This window comes from Equus quagga, chromosome 1, assembly GCF_021613505.1.
Source record: "Equus quagga isolate Etosha38 chromosome 1, UCLA_HA_Equagga_1.0, whole genome shotgun sequence".
NCBI lineage: Eukaryota > Metazoa > Chordata > Mammalia > Perissodactyla > Equidae > Equus > Equus quagga.
Window position 1 is genome coordinate 139,992,554 of NC_060267.1, and position 21,553 is coordinate 140,014,106.

General features: G+C 52.9%; 1 protein-coding gene across 1 annotated transcript in view; it reads right to left on the bottom strand.

Annotated features, from left to right (window-relative positions):
• Positions 1 to 20,938, bottom strand: part of LIMD1 (LIM domain containing 1) — a 66,074-nt gene extending 45,136 nt beyond the window's left edge. The window contains exon 1 of the mRNA XM_046666356.1: positions 18,849 to 20,938. Coding sequence (XP_046522312.1) covers positions 18,849 to 20,241 — 1,393 coding nt within the window. The 5' untranslated portion in view covers positions 20,242 to 20,938. The remainder of the gene's footprint in view (positions 1 to 18,848) is intronic.
• Positions 20,939 to 21,553: the final 615 nt, after the last annotated feature.

Genomic DNA, 21,553 nt, shown 5'->3' on the forward strand with positions numbered 1-21,553 from the left:
TCTTCATGGTCAGACGGAGACTGTGCATTTTTGGCAGGAAGATCAGTGATGTGCCCTTTCCAGGGCCCCACATCACAGACGTCAACGTGTCTTACTACTGGTGATAGCAACTTTGATCACTTGTAAAGGTGGTGTCTGCCGGGTTTCTCCACTGTAGAGTTACTCTTACTCTGTGTAATTAATAAGAACTTTATGACGAAATACTTCAAGATTAAGTAAACATCCTGTTCCTCATCATATCATATTTTTGCTCACTACACAGCATCCACTGATGATTCTAGCCTGAAATAATTATTAAAACGATCTCTCCAAAGGGTGACCTATTTTCATCATTCTTGCTTCATTTCACTAATGGAATCTTCTGTGTGAGAGTTTTCCCTTCTCCCCATTTACGCATTTATATCAGTAAGGACTCAGGGGTATTTATTTTATTCTCTGAGTTATAATCCATTTCTATCATTTTTTATTTAGTGGCTCAATAGTGCATAAATATAAACTACTAAAATAAATGTCAGCCTCCAGGAGAGTCTTGAGTCCATTTTGCAGGCTGAGTGGTACATTTACATCACTGCTCCCTTTCCCACCAGATTATTCCACATAAGCCCCTCTTGACATTGGTTCAATTTCCCTCCAGCACCTCAGAATCCCCCAGCCAACATCCTGCTCCCAATTTGCTTTTCTCCTGGATTATCTTCTTTCATTTGGCCTCACAATCTTCTGATTTCTCAAATAAGTCTCAGTTGTATTTCTCAGTCTTTTCAGCTCTCAGCTCAAACGAAGGAGGCCTGATGAAAAACAGCACACTCAGTTAAATTTGAATTTCAGATAAACAACGAATAATCTTTCAGTATAGGTACGTACCATGCAATGTTTGGGATATACTTATACTAAAAAATTACTTGTTTATCTTAAATTCAGGTGTGTATGGGATATACGTACACTAAAAAATTATTCACTGTTTCTCTGAAATTCAAATTTAACTGAGTGTCCTGTATTTTTACTAAATCTGACAACCCAAGCATAAGCATAAAGAAGAGCTGGCATTTATTGTCCATAAAACTAGCGACCAGTTTAGGCAAGAAGGTGAGTCGCTAAAACGTTTTACAGATTTTGTTATCCTTTTCTAAGGAGCGTTGTTTTTTTAAAAACGTTTTTGCTGAAGTACAACAGACACAAAGGAAAGCCCACAAAGTGTAAGTTTACGACTCAATGATTTTTCACAAAAATAGCACTCCTGTGTACACACTAAGTAGATCAGGAAATACAGCATCTCCAGGCCCAGAATCAGCGTCCGCTCCTGCTGAGGATGACCCAGCACCTCTCCTGCAGTGGAAATGGAAAGAGCAGGATTGGGCACAAACACTGGGTTCAAATCCCACCTGGGGCACAATTACAGTTTCCTCACCTGTCAAATGGGTTGTAATAACATACCCATCATGGGGTAACTTTGAGGATCAAATGCCATCCTGTAAGCGCCTAACACTGCTCCTGGCACATGGGAGGTACCCAAGTTCCTGTTCTTCCCTCCCTTTCCAGGATAGGTGTTTTCCTCCCTCGTTTCCCACCAGGCTTTAGGACTGAGAATTAATGAAAACAGAACAACCACTCTCCTGACGGACACCCGCACTCCCAATACCTCACAAACCTCCTGGGTTCTTTCCATGGGGACCCTCAGGCGCTCCACTGCCAAACAGCCACACTATGTGGTAACTGCTCCTCAGGGACAGCAAGGCCCTCGCCCAGCACACAGTAGGCGCTCAATAAACGTTTGCTGAATGAAGGAACAAACCCGCCCAGTCCGCCCCATGGCTTCTCCCTTCCCACACAGCTCCACACATGTCCCCATTCAGCACTTTCTCACCCGCTCTGCTGCCCTCCCTCTGCCCCCACCCCACCCCGCCCCACCCCAGGAAAATACAGCCCGTGGCAGAGCACAGGGCCCACACAGGAGTCACAGGGGACTCTTGTGGGGCAGAGGGGCTCTGAGATAAGGGACCCAGAAGCAGTGAGAGGCCCTGCCTCAGAAGACTGCCCAATGCCACAGCTCTGGCCGGCCGTGCAGAACCAGAAGGGAACCAGGATGGAAATCCATTTTTTAGGAAACAACCCAAACCCTAACTTTCCTCAGTACCACATAGTTGATTTTAGAGATGCTTTAAATACACACTCCCCAATGAAGAAGAAAGGGTGTGACAGAGAAGGAAAAAAAAGGACAAACGAGAAGTGCCGGGGGGCCTCAGAGCTGAGGGGGAATGTCTGCACTGTCCAGTGTCCAGAGCCCTCCCTCCTTCCCCCACCGCCCGGGTCAGTTGCAGAGACTCCAGGCTGGGGACAGTGTCCAGCGTGAGGGGCGGTCAGAGAGGACCACCACCCACAGTTTTCCCTCAGAGCACATTGGCGCGCTTCCCTCACCCCTACAGCTGACCCAGGGAGCCACCTTGGACAAGCTCCCTCACTTCTCTTTGACTCAGTTTCCCCATCTTCAAAAGCGGACACAATAATGGGCGCTCTGCAAGGCTAGTGGGAGCACGAGAGGGCACAGGCGAAAGGCCGCACATCACTCGGCGAACACGCCTGGGAGCAGTGCGGGAGACTGGGGGAGTGCCACCGCCATACAGAGGTCTTAATGTCACCTTCATGCTTGACTGTGAACGACACACAGGGCGGAGTATAATTCCCCTTTCTGACAAAAGACAGAAACGTTACTTTTTAAGACTGTCTCATTTAGAATCTGCGGAGCAGGTGAGCTATCAGTGATGCGCGTGCGCGCACACCCACACCCACACCCCGCCCCCCCCCCCCGACTTTCCTGGGGGTTCAAAGAAAGGGGACACCTGGGGGGGGGGGGGGGGGGGGGGGTGCTGAACAAGCAACCGACCCAGAAGGAGAAGCCTGGAAACGTGATGGATGCACACCCACGCACGTGGGGGTCCGGCCACCCGGGAGAGAAGGAGCCTGGAGGTGGAGGCGGGCAGGGAGGGCCCCCAAGGTCTTTTCAGCAAGTGGGCTCCAGTTCTGAGGGAGGGATGGGGAAGAGGGGAAGGCAGGCTTCTCTCTGAGCCCCGGAGCGACAGGAGTCGGCTTTGTTTTAACAGGCTGGACCCTGCTACTGATCGGGGCAGGTCTTTAGGAAGACTGTTGCTGGGACAGAAGGAAAGCTTTCGAACGGGGGCAGCACTGGCCCCCATGTCTCCTCTCCAGCTGCCGCTCCCGAGGCAGGAAGAGGGGTCTGCCAGGAAGGTCTGAGGAGAGATCCCCGCTATGTGCATGGGGAGGCAGCCCCGCTCTCGGCGCTGACTCTATAGTTACTTGTACAGAATTACACTCTGGCTGGCCCTGCACAAAAACCAAACCAGCAACTGGAGGGATAAAAAGTCTCCCAGGAAGTTCCAGAAACCAAACGGAAGTGGCATTTCCAACAAGCAGCTGGCAGGGAAAATGCTTCATTCGCTGGCTTCTGAACTCCAGTTCTGTGACTCCTCTAGAGGCCGGCTATCAGCACAATTCTCACTGAAGTCTCAATTCTCCAACAAAGTTCATTTTAATTCACTCAGATTCTAAAAAACTAAATATCTGTGTGTAAAAAGCAAGTCTGCCTTAACAGTGAGTATCCTTAGGTAGAATGATGGGTGACTGTCAGTATTATTTTTCTCTGTCTATATTTTCTGAGTTTTCTAAAGTTAGCTTTGTTTAAGTTTTAAAAAATGGCAAAACCCACAGAAGTCTTCTGTATTAGAGAAAGCTAGTGGGAGAAATGAAACCCTTAAGAGAGCAGAGTAACCACCAAAAAAGGGATGAAATCGCTTATGAAGATAATATTTCAGCAGAAGAAACTGGAAGGGAATCAGCCAAGTGACACCAGCTCAGAGAGCAGGTGGTTTAGGAAGCAACAGGCTGAGCAGAGCCCAAAGAAATTCCTGAAACAGCTCGAGTGGAGGACCAGAGGAGAGCTCTCATGCCCCGCTGGTGGGAACATTAAATGGCACAGCCCCTTTGGAAAGCTTTTCAGCAGATGCTGGACAAGTTCAATCTCCTCCTACTATATGATCCATCGTTTCCACTCCTCGGTACGTACCCAAGAGGAATGAGAGCATATGTCCACACAAATGATCATAGCAGACTTACTCACAATGGCCCAAAACCGAAAGAATCCAAAGGCTCCTCAATATGGAAATGGAAAAACAAATTGTGCTGCATTCGTACAATGGAATCCTACTAGGCAGTAAGAGAAGGACAATCAACTGACACATGTGACAACACAGAGGAATCTCACAGCCGTTATCTGTGGGAAATAAGCCAGGCAAGAGAGTGTTATAGTCAAGTCTCATTATTTGCAGTCATTAGGTTCCATAAGGTCATGCAAATACTGAATTAGCAAATACTGAACCACTGCTCCTCCAGGAAATATAGGGTTAGCTTCCCACCAGTCTATGGTCACAACACTGTCATCAACCAATCAATACATAACCTTGTTTTATTTGTGTTTCTGTTTAAAGACACCTTATTTAGTATATGTCGTTGATTCATTAACACTGAACTCATGACCAAGGGCACTATGACTCATGCCTGAACAAAGCTTACCCAACAGGCCTATTTTCTCCATAAGGAACATGACAGCCTTCTCGCCTTCAGGAACACTAGGCAGCACTTCAGCACTGCGCCTGGGGGCCATTTTAAACAGAAAGCACCAACAAAGAGCACAGAGATGCAAAAACACAGCACTAAATAGACTACAGAACAACACTTGTTTACAGTGTGAGAGATGACACAAGCGGGCAGAGTGTCACCCCAGGGGACCTCAGTTTGGGAACGTGTGTGGGGTGACACAAACTTTTCACAGCTCTGCGCATGTCCCTGAATGATCACCAAAGTGCTATGAGTACTGATTTTGAGGTTACAAATAAATTTTAGCAAGTAGGCAAATTCAGAATCCACGAATAATAAGGACCTACTGTATATGAATACCATATGAATCCATTTATGTTATGTTTTAGGACAGGCAAAATGAGTAATGATGAAAAAATCAGAAGAGTGGTTGCCTGGGGTGGGCCTCAACTGAGAAGAGGCATGAGGGAACTTTCTGAGGGTGGGAACAATTCTGTACCTTGACAGGAGTGTGGGTTAATTGAGTGCATGCATTTGTCAAAACTCACTGAACTACACATGTCACTGTATCTAAGTGTAACTTTTCAAAACACAGCCACAGGGCCAGCCCCAGCGGCCAAGGGGTTAAGTTTGGCACGCTGGGCTTCAGCAGCCCAGCTTTGGTTCCAAGGTGCAGACCTACACCACTCGTCTGTCAGTGGTCAGGCTGTGGTGGTGGCTCACATACAAAATGAGGAAGATTAGCAACAGATGTCAGCTCAGGGCAAATCTTCCTCAACAAAAAACCAAAAAAGAACCATGGCCACAAACTCCTTGACACTCCTTCCACTGAGAGCTTGGGGTCCACAACTCTACCACTTGAATGGGGCAGGGCTTGTGACGGTCAGAAATGGCCACTGGGCCTGCCCTTGAGTATTCGGTGCAGAGATTGAAAACACCACAAACAAAGTGGACAGCTGGGCTGAGGCCCTGGGCTCCCTTTTTCCCGCCCCCTCCCCTCGGTCCTCTGCTCTCTGGCTGTAAACTGGGCAGAGCTGCCTCTCCCCACACCCACACGCCCACTGTCAGATGTGGGTAACGAGGAGAGGTGGCAGCCACAGGTGGGCTATGGGCAGAGGAGGGACTGCTGGCTCCCATCCACTCACAGCTTCTAAAACTGACCTCCACGGCCGTCCAACAACGGGCCTCTGTTCAAGCGCCAGCACCTGAGAGGAAAGCCTGTGCTCTGTCAGAACAGGCCCCAGACAATCGGGCCTTTGGGAGCTGCCTGGAAAACCACCGATGGGGCCGCCCTCCCCCACAGCTCGAGGCGCAGGGTGTGGGCAGCCTGTCAGCGGGCCCAGAGGACCCAAATCCAAAGGGCCTCCCACCCGCCTCTCCTGACAGGACACCCTGTCTTCCACTGCTCTGGATGGATGGATGGTCTCTTTTGATGCTCTACCTGTGCTCCCGACACTGAGAGTGTGTTCTTAAGGTCCCGGAAACCTGGCTCAGGGACAATCACCAGCTGTTCCGTCATGCCCCGTGCAGACGCCAGCTTCAGAACCCAGGGCACCTTCTTGGTGGGCTCATTTGGGGGCTGGTAATCAGGAAATCAGTCGCCCTTGGACAAACTGCAATCTTTTTGTTTAGACATTTGTGAGTCTGAACAAATCAACTGAGCCTGGCTTTCAGATGGGACAAGGTAAAAATGCTTTGATGCCTTTGAGAAAACAACACTTGTGCCTATGCAGTACGCAGGCACCGGGGGCTCCAGCCAGCTCTGACGCTTCACCCGCACAGCCCCGCACAACAGAAAGCCAAAGCCAGTCCTGCACCACTCCACCCCGACAAGGAGCCACTCCTACAAAGCAAAAGCAAGCGAAACTAACTTTAAGAATATCTTTTACTTAGCCCAATATATCCAAAACATTCTCGCTTCAACGTATAATCAATATAAAAATATTAATGAGCTATTTTACTTTTTTTTTTTCCATACCAAGACTTCAAAATCCAGAGTATATTTCACACAGAGCATATCTCACGTCGGACCAGCCACCTGTTGAAGGCTTACCAGCTGCAGGCAGCTAGTGGCTGCCATACTGGACAGTACAGAGAGCACAGCGCCCCCTTATCTGCGGAAACACATTCCAAGACCCCCAAGGGATGCCTGAAACCGCGGATAGTTCTGAACCCTATGTATACTACGTTTTTTCCTATACACACATACCTATGACAGTTTAGTCTATAAATCAGGCACTGTAAGAGATTAACAGTGCTTCAGGGCCATTACTAAGTAAAGTAAGGGTTACTTGAATGCAAGCACTGCAATACTGGGACAGTTGATCTAGACGGATACTAAGAGACTATTGGGCGGGTAGCGTCTACAGCATGGATATGCTGGACAAAGGGATGGTTCACATCCCACCAAGACATTTCATCACACTACTCAGAATGGCGCACAATTTAAAACTTCTGAATTGTTTATTTCTGGAACTTTCCATTTAGTATTTTCTGACCACAGTTGACCATTGGTAACTGACACCTCAGAAAGCAAAACCTCAGGTAAGGGGGGGACTACTGTATACACTAATTAATTTAGTCCTCACAACAACCATACCCACATTTTCCTGATGGGGAAACTGAGGCATGAGGATGTTGAGCAGTCTGCCCAGGGCAGATCCAGCCATGGCAGACCCAGAGCCCACACGCTTATGTGGCTTTTCGTTCCCACAAACAGCTCTCAAATTCTGACTGTAGTAACACAAATGTCTTTTCAGATAAGAACACGCCGACCTGCCAGCACCCACCCTGCCCTCATCCAAACTTCCCCAGGACTTTGGTGAGCTGGTCCCTGGAGCTCTGCAAAGTTTCCACCCAAACCATGGCAGCCCCACCTCTTCTGGCCCCTCCAGTCTTCAGCTACCCAAGGCACCTTCCACCCACGTGGGAGAGCTCATCTGAGTACCTCCTGGTCAGGGTGAGGGACGAGGACAGCTAGCCGTGCCCCTGCCTCCCTGGCACTCCCCAGCACATGCGTGTTGGGTGGGGGTTGACTCTGAAGTGTGTCTGTGTGGGGTGTGGGCTGACTCTGGAATGCGCGTGAAGAGTGTGAGTTGACTCTGGATTCGGGGGTGCTGACTGAAGTTTGTAGGGGGGAGGTGTGGGTTGACTGTGGAGTGTGTGCCCACCATGGCAGTTACATCCCCACTCAAAGCACTGACACTCAGGAGGGAGTCAGGGAATAACTCCCTTCCTCCTTTGGCCAGGGGTTCACTCATTCGTTCAACAAGCACTTGCTGAGCTTCTGCGGTGTGCCAGGTACTGACCTGGGCCCTGAGGATACACAGTGAACAGAACAGACACCCTACTCTCATGGAGCTCACATTCCAGCAGGGGGCTAGGCAATCAGTCTGGCACAAAGGAAGCCCCACTAACCCTAATTCAGTCTCTTGTATACAGTAGGTGCTCCCTAATGGCTGTTAACGGAATATGTTACTTGGGCTTAGAACTGGATGTGGTCATGGACAGAGGTGGGAGGAGGGTCTGGGGTAGAACTGCAGTGAGGGACAGGTAAGAGCCACGGGAACCCAGCAGGAAAGTCAGTGACCCACTCAGGGTTCACGCCCACAACCCCAGCCTCAGGACTCCAGAGTTCACCCGGTTATATATGTCCGACTGAAATCCCCTTCTCCTCAAAACGTGGTCACGTCTCCAGTCCGCTCTGGGGGAACAGCACTTCTCCAAGTTTACAGACTCTGCAGGTTCAGCACCTCCAAAGTCTGGCTTCCACCCCAAGTCTGGCCCACCTGCCACTATCCATGTCACCCACGTCCTTGCCCAATAAGTTCATCCTTCAACTCTGACAAGCTGTCAAGGTCTGACAAACATTGGCACAGGGTGTCACAGCTACCACCGGGCACAAATTAGGGAGAAACTACATTTGTGGCTTCCGCTGTTTCTCAGCACACCATTGCGGAGCAGTGGCATTGTAACCAAGATATCTCGCTTTTTTATTCTGATTGCGTAATGTGATAAATACACAGCATGATTCATTCATTCAACAAACACTTCAGGAGTAACTTCTATGGACCAGGCCCTGTGTTTTGTATTTTGACCCTCATCACTAATTCAGTGTTTGTTTTTATTTCCTCATTTTCCTTATTTCTAAAGTGCTGCTCTATCATATAGCTTAAATTTTTTTCCCAAAAGAATATAGTTCTGGTTTCATGAGTGAGACCAACGATGACCAAGCATTATTAGTGGGAGAAGGGCATTTCAGAGTCACCCTGGTTGGGACACGATGATTTCATGGAGGGACCTGGCAGGCCAACTCAAAGAAGTGACCTGCCATCACCATCCACTGGCCTGCTGCCCCGGGTGTGTCCATTTACACATGTTTTTCACGCCCTCCCCACCCCACGCTTCTCCACTCTGTTGCTAGCTTCTCTGTAAGCAAACAAGGGAAAAGCTTCCAAGTTCAACTGACACACACACACCCCCCCCAGACACAGCGTCTGAAGCAGGTACAGCCTCCAAACTCTGTCACCCTCAGAGCCAGGAGGCTCCTCCCAGCCAACAGACCTGAATCAAAAAGCGGCTCTGGAGGCTGGCAGCACGGGGAAGGAAACAGAACTATAATGAGCACAGGACACGCAGTCCCCATAAGGTGAGGAAGCTGAGGGCAGCAAAGCGGAGCAAGGTGCCCAAGCTGGCACAGCCGGCACGCAACACAGGAGGCCTGCAACTTGCTCTCTCTGCTGCCAGCACACTTCAGGTGAGGAGAGCCCTGCCAGCAAACGCCCCGGAGCCAAGCCCCAGCCAGCCATCAGCTGGGCTGCCCCGAAACCCATCTCTAAACTCAACACCTCACTGCATCATCAGCAAGCAATGTCAACTCTGGTGGGGGAGGGGGCACAGAAACAGCGACATTTCAGCAGATGGAAAAGCTCCACCCCATCCCCAGGGCGAGCCCTGACCATCGTGGGAGCCCACACACCCTGCTGAAGGGACACCATAAACCCAACTGACAGGGAGCTCGGGAGAACAGGGAAGCTGCTGTCACGGTCAGAGGGGCTTCAGGCAGCAAAGGCAAATCTGCCACTATCTTATCACACTGAAATGACCGTCACATGCTGTCCAGCCGGAGCCTGCTGTAGTGTGTGTTCAACTCTGACTCCGGGCCCACGTTGTAAGAGGGGGGCCTTGTCCACTCAGTCCTCCAATTATCTGGGCCTCTACACATCCCAAGATTGGCTGCAGGGTAGGCTCAAACTCAAGTCCCCTCCTCTTGAATGACAGACTGCATCATGGCAGGCTTCTAGAACTTTCCATGTGTTACAAATACATGTGGAGGGGAAGGAAGATAGAGGCCCCTGATATGCTCCCAACAGACTTCCAGTAACGGAGAGTAACCAGTTCTCGCTCTCCTGGGACACCAGAGATGAGTCACAGAACAAGAAAGATGAGAAAGGAACTTGGCCAAGTCTAAACTCATGGTTCTCAAAACTTAAAAATAACCTGGCCACGGACCCTCAAGTATTCCCCTTGAAACACTCAAGCAGAAAGTCTCCAACCTTCCAGCATGACCCTGAGATTCTGTGTCCAGCTGGTTTCCCTGGGATGGGACAAATGAAAAACAAGACCTAGAGAGATATAAATATTTGCTGGCAAGTCCTACCTGCCACTGACATGCCTTGGAAATTGTGGAGGCCTGTTTTGTTTTAGGGAAAGGTTTCTGTTCAATTTGCCAGATGGACTCTAAGCATAGTTTCATCCAAGATTTCATTTTAAGCATCTCCACAGATGGCCTGGGAATGACACTGATCCTTAGGCCAAGGCATCCTGGCTGCCCCCAAGAAAAGTACAGGCTGACACACCCCTACCCTTGCCCACAACACTTGGGGGTGTTACACAAACAACCCAAGGGCATGGCCCACTTCCCCTAACCCACACCCTTCAGAGGAACACAGTGACAGGCCCCGAGGCCACTGTCCAGTGTCTGTGATCCAGTCTGAAATCCAGCACCACTGAGGACATGACAAGAGCCCATGGAGGAAGCCTGGAACATGCCAGCAAAAACAAGGTCGGCAAGCCCCATAGCCAGTACTCGCAGCTGACCCTGCACTGAGGACCCCAAGTTTAACTGGAATGAGTGCCTCAAGAGGCTTCTGAGGTGGGTGACCACTGTCATACCAGCGGGTCCCCATGTCTGTTTCCTAAAGGAGATCTTCAGTCCTTTCTAGTCTCACTTTCATCAGACACACTCAGCAGAGTAAACTGACCTCTAGCTCAGCAAACGCTTCTGCATTTGACCAGAGCCAAGAACCACAGCACATGACGCATTCTGAATCACAGCGGCTCCGGCCAGGACTCTGCGCTGGGAACTCGCAGCAGAACATCTGAACACTGACTATACGAAGGGTGACAGGCATGCCAGCAATCCAAGGTTCTTGTTTTAACTGTATGTATTTTCCAGATATCTCAAGTAAAAAGGATTACCATTTGCAACAGAAAATGTAACTGGAACTATAATAAAAAATGGTGTTTTCATTCTGCGTAGGTCTGGAATGGCGGTGGACGCCAGGCTGTTCAGGCCCCCGCCTTTCCGGGCTCTTGCCACTGCCGACAATGATGCTGCCCAGTTCCTTGTTACTTGGTCAGCTAAAATTGGGCTTTTGTACACAAAGCCACAACCATAGAACTCAGGGAAGAACCGTCTGAGTTCGTCTTGGCTCCGCCCAGAGGAAGACGGGCTTGCCCCATGTCGCACCTGGAGCTGTTGGTAGGACCAGGCCCAGAACACCTGGTCTCCTCACTCCCAAATGCGTGCCTTTCTTCCACAGTTCCTTCGCCTGTGTGGGAGTCATAAATCAACAGATGTAAAGAAACATAACTTTTTTTAAAAAACTGGCAAGAACTGCCACGTCAAAAGGTCAGTTTCACGCTCTGATTATTAAAGGAAACAGCAGAAGGACTGGACGGAGAAAACAAGACATTCTTTCCTGGCCACAGAGGAACAGAGCAGAAACACACCATCCCAAGGAGGGAGGACCTCAGGAGACAGTGTGATGGGACAAGGCAGTCACCGTGGGAAACCGAGGTCAGGATTCGCCAGGGCTGCAGCTGGAGACCCAGTGACCTGGGGGGGATCGCAGGGGCAGGCAGCACCATGCTGGCCAGAGGGACGTTGGAGGCGAAGGGCAAGGGCAAGGGCCCTGGGGCAGGAAGGAACTCCTCAAGCTCAGGGACCAGCAACCAGGCTTGTGTGACGGGAGCCAGCAAGCACACTGGGCTGTGGGAAGGCCTGAGTGTGACCTCAGAGCCATGGTAAGTGTGGGTGTCACTGCCAGGGCTCCAGCCTGAGACTGACTCCTAGTGCCCTTTCCTGCAGCACCCAGCCCACTGCCCCGAACACGCAGGGACCTGACACATACACCTTAGTGGCATGTGGCCTGAGTGAACAGAAAGCCACTCCGAGTGAAGTTTGGGAGCTTCCTCATCATCTCCCCCCTGAAATCTCTGAAATGGGGCGAGCTGGCAGGTAGGGGTGGGGCTAAAGCACGTGATGAAAACCCATCCCTCCAGAGAACACAGAGGACCAAAATGATGTCCAAGCCCTGACGTCCAGTCACACAGGAGCAACCCACAGAACAGAGGGAGCTGGAGGCCCAGCGGGGGCCATGCAGCTGGCCGTGCTGACATTGCCAAGGCCTCACTACCCGCAGCTGCATGCTGATCGCCCATGTGCTCTCCATCCATCCCCAAACCTGCCTGGATGTTGTTAAATTGTTCTAAGGTTTTAGAAGTTACTTCAAATCACACAGTTGCTCAAAAACTCACATATACAGTCAGAATCACGACAGTTTCCTTGGAGGGTGGTGGTGACCAAAGGGGGCATGAGGGGGGGTTCTTGGGTGCTGGTCATGTTCTGTGTCTTGATCTGGGTGCTGGTTACATGGGCGTGTTCACTTTGTGAGCATCTATAATATGTGTATATTATACACCAATAAAAAATTAAAAATATATGCCTTCCTGATCTTGAGGGAAAGATTACCTGATCTACTAAAGAAAATGCACACAGGCTACCCAATTTCTAAAGGGCTGGGTGTTTCCACAGCTCAGGGCGCGCACCTGCAGGGACAAACAGGAGAACCGGAGTCCTGGGTGTCGTATACAAAAGTCACCTAGAGGATAAGGAATTTACTTCCATGACAATGGAAGCCTGGATTCAGTAGGCCCAAACAATGGCACCATGTCTCCAAAAGCAATCGGGGTGGAAGTTCCCAGGTAATCACAATGGCCATGCCAGCTACTCAGACAGGGCCAGATGGCTAATGGTCTTCTGCCACCTTTTTCCACTTCAGCACTTGGTTTGGGTTTACTGAAACGCTTGATATTTGGGGGTAACCGGGGCCTCTAAGGGTACACACAGGCCCCTGTCCCGGAATTCTGGATGGGCTGCCCTATCACACGATTGGCCCCTGTTGTTTCCTTTTATGTGAAAAATGTTCCGAAACCACCCTCAATTTTTCATTCACGGCTGGATTTAAGCCCCATATTTCAAGCATCTGTTGCTAATAAAGGCAGATAAGGAGTGCTTAAGAGGTCATTAAGGCAGGGGCTGGCCCCGTGGCCGAGTGGTTGGGTTCGCGCGCTCCGCTGCAGGCAGCCCAGTGTTTCATCAGTTCGAATCCTGGGCACAGACATGGCACTGCTCATTGAACCACGCTGAGGCAGCGTCCCACATGCCGCAACTAGAAGGACCCACAACAAAGAATATACAACTATGTACTGGGGGGCTTTGGGAAGAAAAAAGGAAAAACTAAAATCTTTAAAAAAAAAAAAGGTCATTAAGGCAATGTGCAGCTCAGTGTGTAAGGGGCTGTCAGACGGGAAGGAGCAGACAGGACACTTACGGGTTCTTGTTTGGACTGATTCTTGAACCTCGAGCGCATTGCTAGTAAAATGAAATCAGGTGTGACAGGCTCCCTGGCCCCTGGCAGGGGCAGAGCCATTCCCAGGAGGAGTCATACTGCGGTCAGGCTCCCAGGCTAAGGTGGGACTGCCGTTGTGGTCTTCTAGGTTCAAATACTGCCACAGGAATGTTCACTGAAGACAGGAAGACGGAAGACAGAGCCAGCCTCCTCTCTCTCCATGCGGGTGGGAAGGGGCCCAGCCACCCCCTCACTGGGTGAAGGAGACCTGGAACCAACTTCTTCTTGCCTCTCCATCTGCTAGTGCCTAACGGAGTCTGGCAGAGCCTTCTCCCCTCTGGGGCAGAGTGTTGCCATTAGCAGTGACCGAACCCCAGACCCACACACAGCGGGAGGGAAGGCACAGGGGGCTACAGGTCCAGAGTCCTGAACGTGGGGCAAGAAGATCCGGAAAAGGCAGGGAAGGCTGCTGATGCCCCTACAGCACCTGAATGGAGAGAGAATCCAGAGGGGCACACAGAGAGCCCCACCTCGGACCTGAAAGACCACCTCGTCCCACCGAGTGAGGGGTCAGAGCCCCAGATGCTGTGGAAGCACCACCGCCTACGCCTGTGTGGTCCTGAGCAACTCACGGGCTCGGTTCCTCAACTGGAAACAGAGAATAACCGTGTCTGGCTGTGAGAGTTAAATGACAGCACAGCCCACAAAACACGTACCCAATGCCTGGCATGCCACAGGCACTCAACAGTCGATAGCATTAGACTCATGGTGCCCAGGGGCACGTGAATGGGGTATATCTGCCCAGCAACAGGGGCTGCGATGGCCACCACAGTGTGCCACCCAACCTCCCTTCCCTGAAGGAGCTGTAGCCCAGCTGCTGGGGTGCAGCCAGGAGACGGCCCAGACCTGTCAACCCCTTTGGGCACTGCCCCAGCTGCACAGGGCCACCTCGCCCCAGGGCACCCCCTCCCAGGGCAGCCCACATCTGATGACTGATCCACAGAGGAGCGTGAAGGCCAGGCATCTCGCCACGACTCGGGAGAATTCTGAGGGGCTTCTCCAGTTCCTGAGTTCCCTCGGGGGGGTCCAGGCTGGTCAGGCCGCACTGCAGCTGGAGCTCTCCTCTGTCCACTCCTGCTTCCTTCCCCTCCCTCTGCAGGTATGGGTCCCTAATAAGACCCCTGCACACTAACTCATCTCAGAGTCAGCTTCCCGGGAGACCCAGGCTGTGACAGGTGGTCTATTCGTGTCCTTTTTCCTTAGAAAGGAAGAAGAGGCCCAGAGTGAGGAAGACAAATGGATACCATGGAGGAAAAGGTCGAGAAAGATTAAACAAAAGGCACGATGTCCTCTTCGTTTCCTCTCAGTGTAAACAGTGGTGTTAAAACAGAAGCCAGAGGGCCAGCCCTGCGGCTAAGTGGTTAAGGCCACATGCTCTGTTTCCCTGGTTCGGATCCCGGGCAAGAATATGGCACAGCTCATCAGGCCATGCTGAGGCGGCATCCCACACAGCACAACTAGAAGGACCTAAGACTAGAATATACTATATCCTGGGGGCTTTGAGGAGAAGGAGGAAAAAAAAAAACAACAGAAGCCACACCACATGGAGCAGCGTTGTCCAAGAGTGAGGCCTGGGAAGGCGGGAAACCCAACAACGTTCTCCAAGCAGCATCAAGAGTTTGTCCTTAACTCTTTCCTCATGGACAGAAAGACACAAAGAGGAACACTGGCGAAGGGAGTGTGGGCTCAGTACCAAACCCACAAAGATGGCCATGGAAAGTGCCAGAAGAGTCCTCGGTGATGAGCTGATCAGTAACAGGAAACCAAGGCGTCTTCAGACATGTGTTCTCCAAGGCGATAGCAGGGATTCTTGAGCTCTTCCACAATGTCAAATACCCACAGGGAGGCCTTTGTCTGACCCAGGAAAGGGCCTATGTAACCAAACATCCACTTTGCTTTGCTTCTGGCTAGAATTACCCCAACTCTGACAGTGACAGTATACATCCCTGACTCACTCTGGCAAGAGCCCTGGATCAGCAAATAGTCTTCTACTTGGAAGCAAAATTTAATCATTATTTAACAAATGTCGTGTGTCAGACAGACAAAATCTTTCAAATAACACCAGATCTAGGGAAGGGAAAGGCATCTGCTCGGTGAGCCTGTCAGCGGGTTCAGCCACCTCGCACTACAGATGAGGGGGGAGACCTGGAAGACAGCAGGGTCTGTTCAGGGTCCCACAGCAGGGCTAGGCCAGGAACTGAGTGCCCGATCTCACACAAGAGACTTCCTCCTCTGCCCCGAGGCTGGGCACAGGAGAGTGAATGGAAGCTCGGCTGGCATGGCAGGCTTGCGGCAGGCCCTCTCCTACACGGTTGGCAGTGCGGGCCCAGCACGAGCTCCACAGAGAGCAACCAGGAACAGTTAAAGGGCACAAAGCCCCCAACCCCACAGTCCCACCCTGGGAGATGATCCTACAGCGCGGCTTACACCTTGCAGATGGCCCCTTCTAAAGGGCCACCACGAGGGCTGCTTACGTGACCTGGGGCACATGCACACAGTGGTGACACTGAGCCAACTCAACACATGCTGATGTAGGACAACTGCCAAGACACACTGTGCAGTGGAAAAGGCAGAGAGCAGGTAGCCAGCATGCCACGACTGTGACTGCACACGTAAGTCACATTATACCCAGGACACTCGACCAGAGACGCAGGTGGGAAGGGGACTGTTCACTGTCCAGTCACGCGCCACATAACCACGTTTCAGTCAACAGACTGTGTGTACGACGGTGGTCCCGTTAGGATTGGCACCGCATAGCCTAGGGGTGTGGTAGGCGACACCATCTAGGTTTGTGTAAGTACACTCTATGTTTGCACAATGACAAAATCACCGAATGACGCATTTCTCAGAATGTGTCCCCATTGTGAAGGGCCACATAACTATGTGTTTTTGCATCTTTTGAATTGTCAACATGAGAATGTAATACTTAGTTAAAAAATAAATAAAAAATGATTCCCTTTAGATGAAATATCCGGACTAGGTAAATCCACAGAGACAGAACACAGATTGGTGGTTTCCAGGGGCAGGGAGAGAGCGGGAAATGGGGAGCAACGGCTTTACGGGTACGGGGTTTCCTTTCGAGGTGATGAAAACGTCTTGGAATTATTAGAGTTGGGGTTTCCAAAACACTGTGAATGTACTAAATGCCACTGAATTGTCTGCTTTAAAACGGTTAACTTTACTTTATGTAAAGTTCACCTCAATTAAAAAAAAACAAAGCCATAAAAATAAATAAAATCGGTTTCCACATCTGTGCTTGGGAGGCAGCCTGGCAACGTTGGTTAGAAGCATGGAGGCTCAGCCGTAGGCAATCCAGCTCCCCCAGCGCCACCGCGGGGCCTCAGGGGAGTAATCTAACCTCCCTGGGCTTCTTGTCAGTGAAACAGCATCACGACAGAACCTGCTTCCTAGGGTTGCTGCGACGAGTAAATTAAACAGTCGAAGTTAAGTGTCCAGCACAGGACCTCTGCTCTTGCTGTCTGCCCGCTGAGCACACCCCTTCCACCCCCTCGCCTCCTTCAGCCTTTGCTGAAACGCCACCGTCTCCGTGGGATCTTCCCTGAGCGCCTGGTTTAAAACCAAAAGCCTCCCTGACGCCTCCTACCCCTCCACTCCAGCCCCTCCTCTACCTATTTCCCTCCCTAGAACGTGCTTATTTATTTAGCTCGTCTCCTGTCTCCTACTTCACTGTCTGCTCTGGGGAGGTAGAGGACTGTCTGTCCTGATCACCATGCTCCCCAAGGCCTTGGACAGAGCAGGGCCCAAGGCAGGCACTCCATATACACATGCTGAACGAATGTATGAACAGTGTCAGCTAATGTCTCTGCTGCGATCCGGTGTGTAAACTCGCCTCCCTGAAAAAATAAAATTGCTGTTTTGGACTTGAAATTAAAAATTAAGCAAAAGTTTCCATTTAAAATCCACAGTACTTCCAGCTAAGTATTATTCCCAAAGGGTGGGAATTTGCAAAGGAGAAGACACAGTCCACAGTAAGACGGTGCTACGTGCTCTAAAATACAAACTAATAAACAGTCGCCGGCCTCTGACTGCCGAGTGTTTGTGGGAAATGGTCCCAGGAGGCTCTGAGGACGATCACCAACCCAATGCTACCATGGGCACCTAGGACCCATCCCTCCAAGAACCTGGGACAGAATCGTTCATTCAAAGCTGCCACCCCACTGGGACTCAGCTTCCCAGGGCTCTCAGGCCTCATATGGGGAAATCACGACCCCGTTATCCAGAGTTCAAAAATGAAAAACAACAAAAACGACCCTTAAACTCTTCTAAAAATAGGTTGTCTTTCTAGTCAGCTCTTTCATGAGACGGCTATATCATTACTCCACAGAAGAAGGTGTCTGCCTTCTTGCTGCCTCCAAACCCCATGTGGAGGGGAAAAAAAAGAGCTGAAGCCAGCAGTCTCCAAGAGTCTGTGGTTTTAAAAAGAGAATAAAACAAATCTGCAAGTTTGAGTGAAACCAGCAAGGAGCATCTTCCATCCTACTGAGCCCCAGTGGTGGGTGTAACCCCGGGATGGGGACCCAGTTAGGAGGCACCTAGTGCACAGGTCTCAAAAGTCCTGAATGTCAGGGTCACCCGGCTGGCTAGTGAAAACGCTGACTGCCATGTCTGACAACCCCCTGCGCAGAGTTTCTGACGCGGTGGGTCTGGGTGGGGCCCTATAATTTGCATTTCCCACCAGTACCCAGACAAGGGATGCTGCTGATGCAGAGACTAGACTTTGAGAATCACTGCTCTAGAACAGTCTTACAGGTCCAAGTTTCACCTGCCTCGACTGCACACAGTACCTGCAGACACACACAGGGCCGTAGAGAGCCTCTGCCTGACCACTGGTCCTCTAACAGGCAGACCTGCCTGACCCAGTCAACTGCTGATGGGGTGCTCAGGGGTACCTGGACCTGAGAAGCTGCTCCCATTCAAGTCCTGCAGGAGCCAGTCACTGCGAGAGGCTCTACGGCACCCCCGAAACCCTTGAAATCCAGAGTCAGAGCACTTCCCTTCCTGAGAGTCATGAGCAACCCCACCCTGCTTCACCCTTCACACATGGGCAACCCCCAGCTGTGAGATCCACTTTCTGCCCAGGGATGCTTTCAAGTTTCTGAATCAGAAGCAGCAGCCAAAAGAGGAAGCCAAAAAAAAGGCAGGTCACTCAATGAGCGCTGCATCATCTCTGACAGGGAGCACTTCCCCCAAACGCAGGGCAGGGACCCTGTCACCCACCGTGGGCAACGCCACCAGCCTCTCACTCACCAAAGTAATCGGCCTTCGGGTGAGCATCCATCTCACGCTCCAGACGTTGGGTGAGGGCTTCTAATTTCAATTCAGCGGCCGAGGGCCCAAGCTCAGGGCCCGGGATGAGGGTCTGGCAGGGTAGCCTCACCCTGGGGGTGCTGGGGCTCTCTGGGAGCACAGGCCCCGGGCTGCCATCAGGGGACCAGCCAGGAGGACCTTCTTTACAAGATAACTCAGGTGGGGTGGACATCACTGGATGGACAAGGCTGGTGGGGCTGAGCTTGGGACCACCGCCAGGGTCTGTGCAGCCAGGCTTAGGACCCAGCCCAGGAGCCACATCCGAATGCAAACTGTCCGTGTTGGCTGGCGACGATGATGGGGCAGAACTCGGAAGGTAAGATTTGGGACCATCCTGGAACCAGGATTGAGAGTCCACAGTGGGTTTGGGCATCATGCCTGAAACCTCGCTCCCCACCCCCGAGTTTGTTCTTGGAAGAGCTCCTTGACTGGGGCAGTTCAGGGCCAGGGGTGCTGAGAAAGAAGGGGTCTTGGGCTGAGGGGGCCCCAGAAGGGCCCCGTTCTCCAGGCCTGGGGAAGGACGGCCAGGGCTCACCCGCTGGGAGGAAGCAGTGGTCCAGAGACCCGCTGGCTTCTCATTGCTGCGGCCACCAGCACCACCATCCTGGCCGCTCTCAAATGACCTGCTGGAGCTCGGGGAGAGCTGCGGCTGGTACAGGTGATGGTCCCTGGAGGGTTTGGGCAGTGGTGGGTCACTCCCTGGGGGACCAGGCCACCCACTCCCTACACCCAGCTTGATGATGGGGGACATTCCTGGTTCATCACCCCACTTTGAGCTTGCCAAGGAGAGGTTGTCATAATAGTCTCCATGGGTGAGGCAGGAAGGATCCTGGCAGGGTCCCAGGCGGTGGAAAGCAGGCTCAGAACTCTCCAGGCTCTCCCTGGAACCACAGTCCTCGGTGCCATGCCTCGTGGCACGGACATACGGCCTGGCCCTCTGCTCCTGGGGTGGGTACATGGGCTGCCCAGCGGCAATGGTGGTGGCTGCTCCAGGACCCACTGTCGGGGCAGCAAGAGGGGGCTTGGCAGCACCATCCATGGTCAGTTTGCTGCCCACAGCAGCTTCCCGGTGGGCCTGTGGGCCCAGGCGGCCCCCACCGTTGACAGGGCCTCGGCTCGCCCTGGGCAGGGTCTCCTCCTGCAAGAGCTGTTGCTGCTGCTGGAGGTGGATTTTGGCCATCTTGGTGGCAAACACCCTGCGTGTTTCCTCAAACTCCGGGTTGTTGCCTGCCCCCTTGTCCACTCGGAAGAGTCCATCCTTGGAGGCCTCATACATGTTCAGGTCCTCAATGAATTTACTGGCCTCCAGGCCCAGGTCGTCGTACTTATCCATGTCTCAGATGGGTGTCTGGGCTTAGTCCAGGTGCCAGGCGTGAGGGTGCGTGGGAGCGTGGGGGGGAGATGCTGGCGTAGGGTAGGGGTTCAAGTCCAGCCGGAGACAGGTAAAGCCTTCCACTTGCCCAGCATGAGAGTCATGACCCCAGGCCAAAGGGTCCAGCCGAAATTGAGGCCTCCGGGCCAGTCGGACCAAGTTTGCTTCCAACTCCCTTTCCCCTCGGAGGTGTCCACGTGGGGGCAGCTGGTGGGGCTTCGCTGTCCCAGGTTGCTGTGCGTTCTCTTCTCTTTTTCAAATCATAGAAGGAAAAAGAAATAGAAAAAAAAAAAATCACATCCTCCTTAAGCGACCAAACTCGGAAACCCACAACAAGGCGGCAGCCGCCGGTCGGGGGCCGGCACGGCGAAGCCGGCTCTGCCGGGCTGTGGAGGCCGCCGACCCCCCTGCCGGAGCAGAGACGCAGCGGCGCGGGGCGCAGGCACGTCCCGGGCGCTCAGTCCTCCGCTGCTGCCCCCGGCGCCCGCGGAGCTGGGATCCCGGCCGGCGCGGGGAGGGAGCGCGGCCCGGGGCGCACGGGCCGGCCGGGCCGCGGCAGGAAGCTCCCGGCAGCCGGGGCGGGCGACCTATTGTCCGATGGCAGCGGTGGCTGGGCGCGCGCGGCCCGCAGGGCGGCGGGACGCGGAAGTGAGCGCGCCGGACGCCGTCCCCGCCGCTCGGTCGCCGGCCGGGCACGTCCCGGGCCTGCGAGGAGGCGGGGGCGGGGGCGGGGGCGGAGGCGGCGGCCGAGGGGCGGGGTCGGCGCGCGGGCGAGCGGCGGGCTGGAGCCCCGGGGCAGGCCTGCGCCTGCTGCGTGGCCCCCCCACCCCCGGCCGGGCTGGGGAGCCTGGAGGAGTGGCCCGCACGCCTCTTCCAGAGCTCGAGAACTGGGACTGCGCGGGGCTCCGCCGCTCCACCGCCGGCCCCCGCGAGTCCCGGGCCGCTCGGTCCTCCGAGCCGGCCCCGCCCCTGGGCAGCGCTGGGCGGGGGCTGCTGCGCGGGGATCGCTGGCGGGCGGCCCGGGAGGCCTGCGTGGGCCCGGGACGTGCCTCTTGGAGTTGGCGGGAGTCTCGAGGGCGCGCACTCCTCGCCCCACCGTGCCTCAGTTTCCCAGGAGGGAAGCCAACCCCATGGGCCGCTCGAGGCCGCCTTTGCTCGGCGGTGCCAGCCGCCCAGCTTGCCCGAGGTTCACGATTGGAGATCCAGGTGTCACCCATGGGCTGGCCCAACGTCCTCCTTGACAGGAGAGGAGACTAAGACACAGGGAAGTGTC